This window comes from Corvus cornix, chromosome 4 (assembly GCF_000738735.6).
Source record: "Corvus cornix cornix isolate S_Up_H32 chromosome 4, ASM73873v5, whole genome shotgun sequence".
Classification (NCBI taxonomy): Eukaryota; Metazoa; Chordata; class Aves; order Passeriformes; family Corvidae; genus Corvus; species Corvus cornix.
This window is the reverse complement of record NC_046334.1, coordinates 56411129-56423705: the sequence shown is the minus strand read 5'-3', so window position 1 is coordinate 56423705 and position 12577 is coordinate 56411129. Positions and strand designations below refer to the sequence as shown.

General features: G+C 34.9%; 1 protein-coding gene across 1 annotated transcript; it reads left to right on the top strand.

Moving 5' to 3' along the window:
- Positions 1-872: 872 nt before the first annotated feature.
- Positions 873-12466, top strand: PACRGL (parkin coregulated like). Its single transcript, XM_010401843.4, has 8 exons — positions 873-1088; positions 3573-3703; positions 5223-5290; positions 6382-6472; positions 7670-7804; positions 9516-9623; positions 10578-10658; positions 12026-12466. The coding sequence occupies exons 2-8, from the start codon at positions 3590-3592 to the stop codon at positions 12080-12082; spliced, it is 654 nt and encodes a 217-aa protein (XP_010400145.1). The 5' UTR covers positions 873-1088; positions 3573-3589; the 3' UTR covers positions 12083-12466.
- Positions 12467-12577: the final 111 nt, after the last annotated feature.

The window sequence follows — 12577 nt, the reverse complement described above, 5'->3', positions numbered from 1 at the left end:
AATATTATTTATAGGTTTTTTTCTTTATTTATTTCCAAATGGTATGTTGCACTAATGCCTTTCAACAGCACTCAATTACGCAGCCTATTTTAACTCTGAAAAAGTCCTCACTTTTGACTCCCCATTATTGGCAGATACAAAGTATTTATGTTGGATAAAAACAATTATGAAATGCCTGCATTGCCCAAAACGCCGATGGCATTTTAAAAATAGTCTGCAACTACTTTTCACCACTGTCAGTGCAATTTTTTTCCTGTGGAAAATCAGGAAAATAGTCTTTCTTATCGACATCCAGTTCTGCAGTAGAAATGACAGAAGTGAGAAAGAATGCAACGGTGGAGAGCTTGTATCCCACACAATTTAAGCAAACCAAGGAAACAATTTGCTTGAAGATTTATTTTTGTGTGCGTGAAAGAATATACAGATCTCTTGAAGAAAGCATGAAAGTACTCTCGTGGTCAAGTTAAAAAGTAGCCTTTTACCCAAAAGCTCGTTTACCACATTCAGATATGATGCTGTACTTCCAATGGACCTTTCAGTATCGTATAGCTGAGAAGGTATTTAAAAAGTGGCTAGAACTGAGTGGAGATGTCACCTGAAAATTCATCCTTCTCATTCTAATCACAGCATACAAGTTAGGCTAAAAAAAAAAAAAAAAAAAAAAAAAAAAAAAAAAAAAAATAGAAAACCCCCCCGATCTTTCGATCTTTTAGTCTTCTTGTCGCTCTGTCTGCAGCAAGCACGGAGGAATTTTGGGCTGCCGGCGGCCCGTAGTTACCGTGGCAACCGGCAGGAAGCGTCTGCGGTGCGGAGGGGCCGAGGGGAGCGCGGGCGGCGCTGCCCGGATCCGGGCGAGCCCAGGGAGCGGGAGCGGGAGTCGGGGGACGGGAGAGGGGCCGAGGGGAGCGGGGCGGCCTCTCGTGGTCCCGCGGGGCCCCTGGGTGTCCCACGGGGCTCCTGAGGGTTGGGCCGGTGGCTCTGCGGGAACTCGCCGGAGCTTCTCTGCCTGAGCCTCTCGGCGGTGACGGTGCTCGAAGCTCCTCATCTGTTTCTGCTTCTGCACTCCTGGAGAGTTGACACTCCGCAGGGTAAGGGAGCAACCTCGCCTTTCAAATCCTACTGACTTCCATTCTGCCTGCCTTAAGTGACTTCTAGAACCCGAACTGCAGGCTGCACTTTTCGTCTTTTGAAAGATGTCGCTTAAAAGCGCTTTTCCTATTTCTGTTTAAAGTGCCGCTCCTTTATTTGAAGTCCGTCGTCTGCCAGTAGATGGGTCACTTCTGTATCAAACCTCGTATGTCGCTTGTTTGATTCACAGCCGTGCTTCAGCCGTCTGATCGCTCTACAAATACGTGTGACCCTTCCAGCTCCTCACTACACAAGAGCTTTCATCTCTGGAGAGTGGGACGTCCTTATGAAAAGTTCTTTTTCTGCTCAGTGCTACCTCCTTCACTGCCAATACATTGGCATGTTGTCCCAGTTGTATTTTTACAAAACCATTAACACTGTTCATTACTCCTATTTTACTTTGTACCAAAAGGCTGACGTTGTTCCTGCTTATTGTCACTCTTTTTGTTTACTTTCTCTCCTGGTACAACCACTGACTTTTCTGGATTTTGTCATTAGTTAAAACCTAATGTACCTTAGCATGTATCTTGATTACCTGGAAAACAGAGAAGATTAAATACACCTGAATTACTTCTAAATACTTTTCTGAGAAAAATATTTATGTAGGTATTAGCAGGCTGACTGTATTATGAGCAATTGTACATTTCAAAGGCTGACACTGACAGCAGTATTTTGTGATATGTGCTGCTACTGTCAAGAACTTACCTGGTGTTTTTATAGTATGAAACGATCTTGATTCTTACTTTTCTGACAGTTAAAAATCTGTCTTCTAACTCTAATGTGATTAGAATTTTGTGATAATAAATGGACATACAAAATCAGTAGATTTCCTTCTATATTAATGTTTTTCATTTGATTCCATTTTACAAACAGAATAGTTCCCATAAGTGTCATGTAAGTTTTTGTGTGTTCTGAAGAGGCTTAATTGTCTAATTGTGGTATATTATTAGTTCTTTTAAAAAGACTTTCAGTGGAGACAGGCCACATTCTGGAAATGGTAGGAAAGAGAAAACAATATGTGCAGTAGGTGAACTGATTTGTATGACTAGTTCTGATTAAATCATCAGTCAAGAAGTATGAATTTAAACTTTCAGTTTTAGTTTTGCTTTGTATTTTAGCTAATTTGCTAATCATTATTATATGTTGTTACACAACATTCAGTAAAACTTAGGCACTTAATTTAATTCTTTCCACAAGTCATAAAGACAGCATATTTACACACGTGCTGGGACCTTATCACTTACCAGAAACAGAAGCAATCCTAAAGATTTCATAATGTAGATGATGAAGAAGGTACCTGACTGGAAATCCTGTTTGGAGAGAAGAATTAAAATAGCCAAGCTATACAAGGACTGCATGGTGGCTGGTAGAGCTGAGGGTGAGAAAGTAGCATGGCCAAAAAATCTGGCTCTCTGATTCATCCTGATCTCAGTATTTGGCATTTAATCATGTTTTTGAGAAAGACAGGTGTCATCAAGGGTGATGGCTGGATAGCAAGCACTCTACTCATCCCTGAGGCAATATTTGTTTCCATGTTTAGCTTCCTGTTATTTTCATCTCTATATAGTGTAATTTCTTTTTCACTATTGCAATTTAATTCCTTATTTACTAAATTGTTTTTTTTCCATGCAGAATATACCACAGCAAAAACTACTGAGCACTAATATTATTCAAAACTAGCATTTTCACTCTTTATAATTTCATTAATATTTGAAATCTTGGAATAATTGATATTATTCAGCATAGTATCAGACTTGGTATGTTAAATAGGCAGAGAACTATTATTTTTATTAGGGACACTTTAACCCAATTACATACATATGTGTAGCTGGCACATTGACTTATAGAAGATAAGTGTACTTAAATCAGTATTTAAGGATGTAGACAAAGTTATTTTTGCACTCTTTTTAAAAAAGTACTTTCATTCTTATTATTGGAATTCATTTTCTGTGTTTTTTCTTTGCTGGCTTACATTTCTATTCTCATCTCTTATTGATTGTGGTTTGGAGTTTGTGTCCTGAATGTACTAGCTTCATTCCTTCATCCTGGACATTCCTCAAATTGTTGCTTTCTTCTGAAGTAACTGCACCCAACCCTCTTTCACTCTGGGCTCTTCTGCAGAGCCCTGTACTGCTGTTTGGATTTCTGTAGGCTGCCTGAAAAGCAGACTGTATCTAATTCACTTTAGCTGCAGGTCTCAAAGAACACAAGTGAAGAGGAGCAGGTTGGGAAATGTGTGCATTTGAAAAATGGAGTAACAAGACTATTACAATTATTCCATGCACTGTGTCCAATATATTAGAATAAGCATTTGTTTCCTAGTGCACTTACTCAGACTTACTTGTTTGTTCATGTCAGTCTTTGAGCCTGGGGATTCTAACCCTTTATATTCTCTTATATAGGAATGAAAATTATTTTATGTTTTTAATAATTTTTTTTTGTAGGAAGCAATGTTCTAAGAATGTCATCAGGCATCCAAATAAAAACAAAGACTGCAGCACAGAAAAGCAAGACATGTTTTCCAGAATCACAGCCAAAGCCTAGTGACAAGCTGAATCCTAAAACTATTGATCCGGTATGTATAGGTGATGGTGGTTTTGTTTGGTCAAAACCCATCTGTGGTTTGAAGAATTTTCCTTACTCTATGAAATGGCATGCAGGACATGCTTCTTCTGGTCCTATTTTTTTCATAGAAATTAAACTTCCGTTATTAATCATACATTCCTTATCTTCTAAGCTCAAATACCTGAAGTATAACATTGTATATTACATTTTTATTAAAAGGTATTTTGGTACAATTGTGGCTTGGATGGTAACTGTTATTCTCTATGTACTATGGCCCTAGAAAGAGACGTAGAGCTAAACATTAAAAAGGATTGTTGTTATTTTCCTTATACATCTAAACTTTGGCACCTGCTCCTTTAGAGAAACTTATTTCAATTGTGCAATGAAACCAAGAATCAGGTGGCATATTGAAGGTATTCAAGGCTTCATAAAATCTGGAAAATTAATTGCTGGTGAGCATTATTTGAAATTCACAGTTACTGTGACTATGTAATGCTTCAGGAAAAGTTTGTGCTCTTGGGAAAATGGTAATGAAAGGCGTTGTTTATTTTATGGAAGTCACGTGCCTGGAGAACTAGCATTGAATGCATGAATTATAATTCACCACTGGGCCATATAATTTGGACAATTAGTAATGCCACAGGCTTTCTGGAAAGTGAATTAAATGCAGAAGTACTTCACTGATAAACAGAGGCTGAATACTTCAATGTGGGAATCTTTTTTACTTGAAATCTCTTTGCAAGTAGCACAATGACTGAAATTAAGCCATGAACACAATTCTACTAATCATAATGGAGGTTTAAACACTCAAAACACAAAAATTGAGATTTCATGGTATTTCCTTCTGAATGCTTTGTGATAATATGTATAATCTGGAAAGCAGCATTGAATGATCATGCTAGTAAATATAATAGTTCATGTGCATAAGAAGCATGTATATGATAAAAACCAATTTTTCTCAGCCTTTCCTTGCATGAAGGTCCTAGTGTCCTTCTCCAGTGTGTCCTACCTAGATTCTCACCCAGTGTGAACCTCCCTGTGCATTTCCAGTGCCCTCCCACCATCTTGCCCAATATTTGGTGTTTCTCCCACATCTTGCCACCATACACTTTTGTCTATACTCAGATCAAGATGGCATTGGAGTAAACGTGCTTTCTGTATGTTTCCAATATAGCAACAAGAGCTTCAGGTAAGTGGGAGTCCTTGATCTGCTAAGGAGAGAACCTGTAAAACTTTAATATTACCATTTGCAAGAAAAAATAGAAAAATAAAGTTATTCCATCAGGAGACCACTGATTCTACGTTTTTATATATTTTAACAACTCCCCAGCCAGATGAGTCTTAGAAGCTGTTTTCTCATAAGTGTCTCACTTACGTTTTCCACCCCATAGCTGCAGTTCTTTTCTTGATTTGTTTTAGAATCACATGATTAAGTTCAGGTTTTGGTAAACTTCAGTTTTAACATATTCATAATAGCTTTAAAACATTACTGTTATGAATAAATAATGCTTTTTTTTCTGTCCTCACAGTTTGGTCCTTATTCTCAACCGTCAACTGCATTTGCTGCTACATATGCTAGAGGTGGCATTCCGTGCAGGTGTGTTGGATTGGTTTTTATTTTTACTAAATATATTATGAAATACATCTCTTCATGTTTCATTTTTTAGTTAGGTTGTTTGATTCCATTAATTTCTGGAAAAATTTCTAATACTTAACTCCTTCCAGAGCAGAAAGCAACTTTCCATGCTTTTGAAATGGTCTTATTTTGGTTCTTTTTTATGCTGTATTAATATCAAAGCCTCATTTTTGAGAATAGTTAAGTATGTGCACACTTGGTTTCCTAAACCTCTTTCACAAACAATTTCTTCAGGTAAATGTGTTTACTTCTCTAGTGTCATTTTAGTAAGTAAACATTTCACAGCCTTTTTTATCTGAAGTTAGTAGTATGACAACATTTTATTGAATATTTCTATTCTGTAGTTTTCAATAATATCAAATATTAACAAAACTACTTCTAAGTAATAGTTTAGGGTATTTTAAGTTACTTAGTTATATATATGCCTAGACAATAAATACTCTAGTGTTTTGTCACATGGATGCAGAATTACTTTACAAAAATATAAGTCATCATTAATAAAATGTACATGTATATACTTGTATAAAATAATCATTAATACATAGTATTAATACATTAATACATTTATCTGTGTCTTAGGAGTAAATAGTAAATTCCAATATGATCTTTTTCAGTTTGAACTGATTTCCCTTACCAATTGCTATTTGAGGAAAATGTTTCTTGATATACGTACCAAAATAAGTAACTTTGCAAAAGGAATAGCTTCTGTGCTGGTATGAGAGGCATCTATAATTTTTGTAACTTCTGTTTTCTGATTTCTATGTGATTAGGAGTGGAATTTTGAAAACTGCCATATTTTGGGAATTTATTATAATTGCACTCTTAACCATTATACATATACACAGGTTGGGCTCAATGATCACAGAGATCTTTGCCAACTTAGTTGATTCTGTGATCCTGTGATTTCCCTGAGGAGAGCAGTATGTATTGTGATTGTAAGTGCAATGTAGTAATACAACAAACTAATTGGTGATACATTTAAAGCAAATAGTCTTAGCAATAAATTATGTGTTATTATATGTTAATTTGTTAAAACTTTTTTCTTTATATAGGTTAGTGCATGGATCAGTAAAGCACAAACTGCAGTGGGACTGCCTTCCCGAAACTGTTCCCTTTGATCCTCTCCTTATAACATTGGCAGAGGTAAACTCAATTTCTTGTAACATTAAGCACACAACCATTTCCTAATGGTAAATGTCATTTTTAAACAATCTAGCTAATTTAGGCTTAGCTACTAGGGAAATATTAAAAAAAAACCCCACTTGTATGAATGAAAATGGTCAAGAACATTGCTATTTGTAGTTTAATTAGAGCATTCTGGGAGAGCCAGGTAGAGCTGTTTAATCTTCATAATACTGATCAAATGCAAGACTGCATCTCAAATTCCCAGCTGTTGACTGAAATTTGTGGTTTTGCAGATCTTTTGTAAACTAAATTGTTTTGCTTATTTTTGTACAAAAGCCTACCTTGTGAATTAAGAATGCTCTCCTCAATAGACTGAAATAGTACAGTGTAAATAACTGGAAGAGAAATACTATACATTAGGTTGAGGCTTCTGTTTTCTCAGAACCATCCGTGACATTTATCACCAAAAATGTTTCAGGTGTCTAAATAAATGTGATCCAATGGCTGAATCCAATGTTGCAGGTAGAATAAAGTGCATACACTAAGGTGGCTTTTTAAATTTTTATTTTATTTCTTTCTTTTTCTGTTTTTTTTCTTTGTTTCTATTTTTCCTTTGTTTTTTTCTTTCTTTCCTTTGTTTTCTTTTAAGATTAAACAAAACTGTCAACTCCTAAAGTAACATAAAGCTTCTATTATGTTAAGAAAAAAGGCTTCAGCCACAGGGCTTTAAATCTTTGAGTTTTTCCAGTCAGGCCTTTGCCAGAAGTGCATCTTTGTACTGTCTACAAGTTTTTAGTGTTGCATACAGAGGTATGTGGTGTGGGGTGTCTTTCCTTCCATAGTTCACTTTCTATTCTTTTTTTTCTTCAGGGTACAGAACCCCTTTACAAACATGGCCTGTTCTAGTTCATGGTCTCATTGAAAAAATACCTTGGGTTGTTAGATTAAAGGTAGTGAAGTACAAATATTGATCGAATTGGCAGTATTCATAATGTGAGTTTTAATATTCAATGTTCTAAAAGAAAAATTAATTAGAATATTCTGTGAGCAGAGTTGTACCCAGTGGCTCCACATGGTGGAGTTAGTGTACTTTATGTTTTGAACTGATCTGACAAAATCTAATCATTATCTTGCTGCTATGTGGAACTTTTAAAACATGTTTTTGTGTAAAAGAAGGCTCACTATTAAGAAAATTATGTTTTACATTTGCAACAGGGACTAAGAGAGACAAAACATCCCTATACTTTTGTTTCCAAGGAGGGTTTTAAAGAATTACTTCTGGTTGAAGGTGCTGCTGAAAAAGCTATTCCCTTGTTGCCTCGTCTAGTTCCAGTCTTAAAGGCTTCATTGGTACGTCTTGCTCTTCATGCAGAGATTTTAATGAGTTTGATTTTTTTTTTTTTCATCTGCTGGTGAGAAATACATGGATAATATTAATGTAATGAATCTATTGCATGGGCTTTTGGTTTGGGGGGGTAGGAATGGTATCTCTTTCTGTTGTTAACCCTACCTTAGTTTATTAGCTAAATATGTCTTTAAATATAAATTCAGATGGGCAACTTCTTGTATAACTACATAACAGTAGCTATGGGAAAATTTTATGAAACTGTTCTATTAAAGGTTTTAATATAAGCAGAAATAAAAATATGTATTTGTGGTGGGTTTTTTTATATGTCCACACAATAACATCTAAAAAAATAAAAATGAGGTGAAGTAAAATGGATATTTAGGAATAAATACTCATCTATTACATGTAACAGTTCAAAACATGCTACAAAGGTAAAAGAGAATCACAGAATAAGCTGAGTTGGAAGGAACCCACAAGCATCATTGGGTCCAACTCCCAGCCCTGCACAGCACCATCTCCAGAATATGTCTGTGAGGAAAAGGGAAGAATACATTTATAGTGTTTGAGGTCATATTCCTAATTTTTAAAATATTTTTAACTCTTCTACGCCATCAGAAAATAAAATGAGATATTGACTTTGAAGGTTATCTCTTTTGGATCTTTTTCATGTCTTTGAGAGCCGTTTTCTGGCTCAGTAAGTATCTGTCCTTTTTATCTAGCTGTTTTTCAGTTCTGATTTAACAGAGATGGCTTGAAGTTTGAAGATTAATTGTGATCTCAAATCAAATGCAACAGGAGTTTAGAATTGTATGTTATCACTGTCTTTGGTTTAGCTTGAAGACAAAATTAGAATTATAGTTCTCCAATTAATGTTACTCATCTGATAATTTTTATTGTTGTACTGTTTTGGTATTAAGTCTTGTTAAACCTTCTACTGCATAAGCAGTCAATGATTTATAGTTGAAAAGAAAATGTTCAGGGCCCAGATGCTGGAGAGGAAAAACAGTTGTTTAAACAAACTTAAAATTTAATATGAGACCACAATAAATTGTTATGAGTCTATTTCTCTGCTAAAGGAAAAGCGAAATAACTAAACCATTAGAGAAGTCGGGTATAGAAGAACCTTTCCATGGGAGCAATAAAGATGACAAAGAATTGTAGAAGTAGATAAGAGCCTGATAATTGCTGGCAGGTGACAAAGGTGTAGTTGGCAAGGAACTAAATAAATTGAGGCAGAAGGTCATTGGCTCCTCTGTTTCTCCAACAAAGAAAGTTATCATTATGAATTACATAGAAATTACCTAGAATTCATTTCATTTGCAACTAAAATGGTGTCTCTCAATTTCGACACAGCAGCATTTGGAAGGTTATTTCTAATATGCAGTGAAATACTGAAATTGCCAGTGTAGCAAGATATTCTGCATGCCAATTTTTTTATTTCATCAATAGTAAATTATTAGTTTTCTCAGAAGAAATGCAAGGGTTCTGGGGACATTTCATGGATGCTTTTGTTGTCCACTTCAGAAATACACTCTGGCTTTAAACATGGCCTCTAGATAGTAATAGTCAGTCAGTATTAGTATATACGCACAGTAGTTTTTATGTTTAAAACTACTCCATACAATCATAATGCAGACATTGCAGTTTAGAAAAACTTGTGTGTTAGTCTGAATATTACTCATAGGATTTTCTTTCTTTCTGCCCCTTCTGAAGGCCCATGCAGATGACGAAGTATTTGGAAGAGGATTGGATGCTTTAGTGCAACTGAGTGCTCTTGTGGGCCCATCTCTTAATGATCATCTTAAGCTTCTACTCACAAATGTAAGTTTTTAATGTTGTAATAAAAAATCATTTGTATTTTAATGGCACTCTTGTTTACTATAATATCTGCACAGATACAGTGGAGGACTCAGCAGTTCTATGAAAAACGTTATTTCATATGGTCCCCTGTGTGACTCCTTCATTCCTATAGTATGGTGACTTATAAAGTTCTAGCAGGGACCAAAAACTGTTGTTAATGTAAACTGGAGAATAATGGAAGTCTTCTCTCTATTTAATAAAACATCCAGATGTTTTTGTTTTGGGAGGAAAATTTATTGCAAAATGAGTTTTTAAGTCTGAGTATTTTAACAAAACCATGAACGCTTCAATACATTAACAGAAGCAAATATTCCCACTTCTTTCAGATGGGAATTCTGCACAAGGAAGTTTTCATTAAATAAGCTTTGAGTGGGATTATGAGAAGTACTTTTATACCAAGTCATTCTGGGGACATCCTTCCTCTGTCAGACAGGCTTTTCATGGTTTTTTTCAACCTGCTTGTAAAGTGCACTTTTACAGCAAAATAAAAGGACCTTTTTTGACATCCAATACAAAAGAGAGAAACTACAGCATGTTTTTTTGAAGTATTTCCACTACAACAAATCTCTTTCAATGCACATAAAAAAAGTTAACTTTTCATGTGGACGACTTTTCATGACTTTTTTTAAGGTTGATATTGCTTTCAAATTTGTTCGCTAAAAGAAAAAGAAATATTTTTGTTGGCTAACAGATCAGTTTTCTTTGAATTTAAGTTTCTCTTCAGTTAACTTTTTATTCCATTTGCTTTTATTGAGTTCCATACTTTGACATCAGTTGCAAGTTATAATGTTTCTTTGTGGCTTTAATCTTGCAAAGTTAAAGTGGAATAAAGTAACAAAATAGGTTATTATTGCCTCTTTGCATATGCTGTACTATATTGTGCAACAAACCTTTTTATTTTTACCTTTCCAATAGCTTTTAAAGAGATTAATGGACAAGAAATTTAGAGAAAAAGTTACTGTTGCTTTACAAAAGTTGGAGCAGTATGGTGGAAAGGTGAGTTGATCGGATGATTATTCAGTAATCTGCACTTTTGAATACAATTTTGCCAAAAGAACTTTCATCTCTGGCTTTGTTGCCATGTTCTTGCTTCAGTAGGGCTGGGATACATGCTTGGTGCTCCATTTTCTGGGACTAAATATGTTTCTCAACAAGATTTACTCTTGCAAAAAGTTACTTTTTGCTGTTATTGATGATGCCTGCTGTTCCCAATAATAGCTTATTGTTTATGCCATTTACTGAGGGAATCTGACACATTCCAGCCCACCCTGGTTAATGCAGAGTTTGGATCTGCAGTGGCTATAAATCAAAAAGATGCTTTAAGTAATAGATGGCAGAGGTTTCTTCCGTTGAACGTTCTTTTGCCAAATGTTATGCTGTACATTGTGCACAAAGGAGAAAAGGAGAAAAAGTGAGGAGTAGTGGCTTGGATGTTTGTCCAGAAGAGAAAATACTTGCTTTCTTGACCCTATGAACAGTTGTATGTGTTATATTAAATTGTTATTTGCAAAGAATAGCAATAACCTGAAGATTAGGGACCATACATGCAGGCCTACCAGTACCAAGCTTGTGTGCCTGAATCAGTAGGTGCCCAAATAATCAGTAGGTGCCTCTTCATTTTTGTGTGTGTGCTCATATTCATTTAAGAGCAGTAGCAGTGTTTGTCTTACAGATTTGAAAAACATTACAAAAAATGAAGGAGGATGAGAGTTTTTTATTTATATGAAGTGAGACAAGACAAGGAAAATTATGTCTCATCTTAATGTTCTGAAAATTTAGGTCTCAATAACGTAACTAATCCAGTGCGTCATTAACCTCTAATTCTTCTGTCAGTCCCCCAATTTCTTGTAGTCTTACCTGTTTTGTGAGTAGGTCTTCCTGTATGTCTTTTAAAAATACAGTAATAAGATAAAGCAAAAAAAACTGGAAACAGACTCCTAAATTGTGGTTACAAAGCAATATTATATAATCCAACCAATTAATTTATCAAATTTATTTTCTAAGTTAGTTATAAGGCATATGATTCTTACTTTTGTTGGAAGTGCCTTCCAGAACATCACTGCTCTACTTAAAAATCCTTACTATTTCATGTCTATATTTATGCCCAGTTTTGGGTATGAGTTTAAATGTCCCTTCTTTTGGATGTTTACTCTCCAGCATTAGTTATCACAATGGTGCATTTTCTCAGTTCATTTTTTTCAGCCCTTTTGACAGTAAATTTCTCAGCCAAGATTAACTTTTTAGTTTTCTACTGTTTGATAATAGCAAAGATGAATTATGCAATTTGTAGAGACTATATGAGTAGTCATATGTAGTGCTAGTGTCCCTTATTTTGTTTAAATTTGTTTTGTTTTCTTCAACAGGCAACTGTGGCTATCATCAAATCTAAAATTCCAACCTATAGTTCTATCTACTCTTGAACAAGAAAACTGTAGTGATTTGTACTGTAAGGTGAAGTTAGGAAAGAAACTGTCTGCAAATATCACTGTTATTTGGGGTATGATACATTCTCTTAAAATAATAATAATCCTTCAGTATGATGGAGAGCAGGAGTCTTATCAGTTTGTGAATATGTAATTATGGAAGACTTCTCTTTGTATATTTGCATATGCATTGTGCTTAACAATGACATTGGTTAATGTGCTGTTATTTCAAAGACAGAGTAAATATTGAATCTTATTTTGTTTTAAATTACAATTTCATTTAATATATCTGCTGTGCTTAGTATGTTTTGTATAATTGTGTGATGCAAAATAAATTGGTTGTAATTACTTAAATAAAATCTAACTTGGTGCTAAATTGTATATGTATAGTTGCTTTTGAAATATATTACTTATTTTTTGACACAGGAGAGATGGATGCATTTAGATTCATCAGGACTAGAGCAGACATAGAACTGTGAGCCCTCACAGACT